Consider the following 2,647-nt stretch of genomic DNA (forward strand, 5'->3'; position numbering starts at 1 on the left):
GAAAGCCTAAAACTTCTTGAGCTAAAAAAAATAACAGGAGGTTAAAAAAATGGTTTCCTAATCTTATTTTTCCTCATAAATACATTTTTCTCAACTGATTTAGGTATTAAAAACTAAAATTAATAAACAACAAACTTGTTTAATTTAAATCTGTTTTTTAAATGAGTCAAAGAAAGTCATTTTTCCTTCTCTATCATAATTTCCTCTTATTTTATCTTTGTTTAAGCTGCTTTTAAATGTTTTTCCGCCTTTGTCCTCACCTCTTTCCTTCTGTCACTGTTTTCCTTCAGCAGGTGCCACTTTAGAGACACGTGAGGCGACCGAGCCTGACACTCCAAAAACGTCGTGCTTCCCTCCACCCCGTACTGAACTGTCTCCAGGGTGTTCTTGTTAGCTGCAAAGCGATAAATGAAGACGGTTTACTTTGAAAAGCCTAACAAACCAAAAGATCTCGTTAAATCAAAGGACGCTCACGGTTGGAGTTGTAACCTCTACACTGGCGGATGGGGTTTCCATATTTAACGTCCTGTCGACGGCTTCGTCTGGAGACATCAAACCGGGAGACAGACACACAAAACAAATGCTCTTATTATCAGAAATATGTTTTTTTTTCCTATTTGTGTTGTAGTTTCCTCACCTCTTCTGTGAGGCTGAATATCTGGAGCAGGATTTGCCATCCCAGGCACAGTAGGGGTCCCGGGCCAGACAGCAGTCGGCACAGGCCTCCCCGTATACGTCACAGCGATGGAGAGCCAGGTGAGTCACACCCATCACTGACCCCACATACAGTTGTTGCTTTGATATAAATGGACAAAAGATTATAAAAACCATAGAAATATTATTTCTTTCTTTTTTTTGGTCTTAAAACAATCTGAGAAACAGCTATTTAAGCATTTAAAAACTGATTTTTGGAGTTGATTACGTCATTTGTAGGACCTAAAATACATAGGTAATATCTTAAAATTTTTTTTATCACATTTATAAAATAAAAATATAATAAGCGATAAATCGGAGTCACTCTTTTAATGATTTCCGCTTTTTATAGAGGACCACTAACTGCCTTCTTTTACTTTGTTCTTTAAAATTTACATCAAAAAGTAAGTTTTCTCAATTTTCCATTTTTTATTATTTGTTCTCATTTTTATTTTAGGTTAAAAACATCTTTCCTAAGCCTGGACACGAAAGCGCTGTGGAATGCGTGCGGAATCCGCGGGTATCTGCTTCCCTTCCCGTTCCCACCAGGCGCGTATTTTTCCGCGACTGTCGACAGTCTCTTCTGCACAGCTGTGGTTATTTAGAGCTTCAACAATTAATTTGACATCTTGACTTTTCCATTGACTGCCTATTGTTATCTGCCCGTTGATCGTGTTTTTAGACACCCAAAACAACCCCCCTCCCCCGCTTCGTACTCGACCCACTACACTGGTCTCAGTGTTTGTGTCTGTGTCAATTTTTATCTCTACAGTCTGTTTAGATACAAAAGTATGATCTCATTCATCAGTCGCGGTATTTTATTTTGAAAAATTGCTTACATTTTGAAAATTAACTAGATTTTCTCGCGTGTCATGGCTTAACTTCCTGCCAGAATTGATGCGGATCACTCGTGGCTCGCTCAAAAAGGAGATTAGACGGCGATACGATTGCTGCACGGCGTGAACCGGCCGCGTCTGGCGTGAACCAAGCGTAAAACTTGTATTTTCTTCTGTTTAATTCTAACTCTGGTCTTCTACTTTTGTTCTTGAGACTCTCAGGACCAGCAGAGACCCATTCTAAAGTTCATACAGTTTGACAGAGACTTACTCGTTTTGAAGAAATCTTCATGGTGGTTATGGGTGTGGGAACCTGCGGTAACAGAGGTAAGTGTTACATGAGGACATTGGATATTTGACATTACAGGAAACCGGCTTAAAATTGTGTCTATATACTGTAATGCCTTAGTCACATGCACCCGTTTGAGGGTTGACTCACACGGGCGCTGCAGGTTTTTGGGGTTTTTCACTTGTAGAGAGGTGACGCCACATTGTAAACAGAGCACAGGTGTATCTTGCTTCCTTTATGGATTGTATGGCCTCCTAAATGAGCGCCATGAAAATGGAACGTACCATTGTCGTGGTTGTGGTAAGGGTATCACGAAGTACTAGTATGAATAATGTAAGTCACACACACTTATGATGTACGGGTGATATGTCCTTTCGCACACATTAGAAGCGAATATTCGCCCCTTATTGGCCAGTGCTAATGATAGATTATAAATGACAGATGCTGCACGTACAGGGTGTACAGGTGATACGTAAGTGCCTGTAGGACGCCCACGGGATATCCACTCAAACTACTCTCTGATTGTCCAACTGGAGCGCGCATTTATTACCTGAACAGAACTAACAGGCTCCCCTGAGCAGTGTGCAGGTTAAGAAATAAAAAATCTATACAAAACGCCTTTTGTCATACCTGCTTAAAATGTTTGCTACATCCTGTCACCCACAGAAAAACATGTGTGGGAACATTTTTGCTTTGAGTTCATTGAGTGGTCTGTGAATTTAAAAATTTTATGTGAACCACCTGCGTTTTTAGCCTGCAGACAGCCCGTATCCACCTTAATTGTGACTAAGGCATTAGGAGAGAAAAAGGAAAGACTGAACAAAAAACT

General features: G+C 40.2%; 1 protein-coding gene across 2 annotated transcripts in view; it reads right to left on the minus strand.

Annotated features, from left to right (window-relative positions):
* The window catches only part of sema3fa (sema domain, immunoglobulin domain (Ig), short basic domain, secreted, (semaphorin) 3Fa), a 79,092-nt gene that overhangs the window by 3,373 nt on the left and 73,072 nt on the right, over window positions 1-2,647 (minus strand). For both annotated transcript variants that reach the window (XM_024270993.2, XM_024270992.2), the window contains 4 exons: window positions 1,801-1,842; window positions 638-795; window positions 475-542; window positions 261-394 (listed from right to left, as the gene is read on the minus strand). In XM_024270993.2, the coding sequence (XP_024126761.1) occupies window positions 261-394; window positions 475-542; window positions 638-795; window positions 1,801-1,842 (402 nt within the window). The remainder of the gene's footprint in view (window positions 1-260; window positions 395-474; window positions 543-637; window positions 796-1,800; window positions 1,843-2,647) is intronic.

Source organism: Oryzias melastigma, linkage group LG5, assembly GCF_002922805.2.
Source record: "Oryzias melastigma strain HK-1 linkage group LG5, ASM292280v2, whole genome shotgun sequence".
In the NCBI taxonomy this organism is placed as follows: domain Eukaryota; kingdom Metazoa; phylum Chordata; class Actinopteri; order Beloniformes; family Adrianichthyidae; genus Oryzias; species Oryzias melastigma.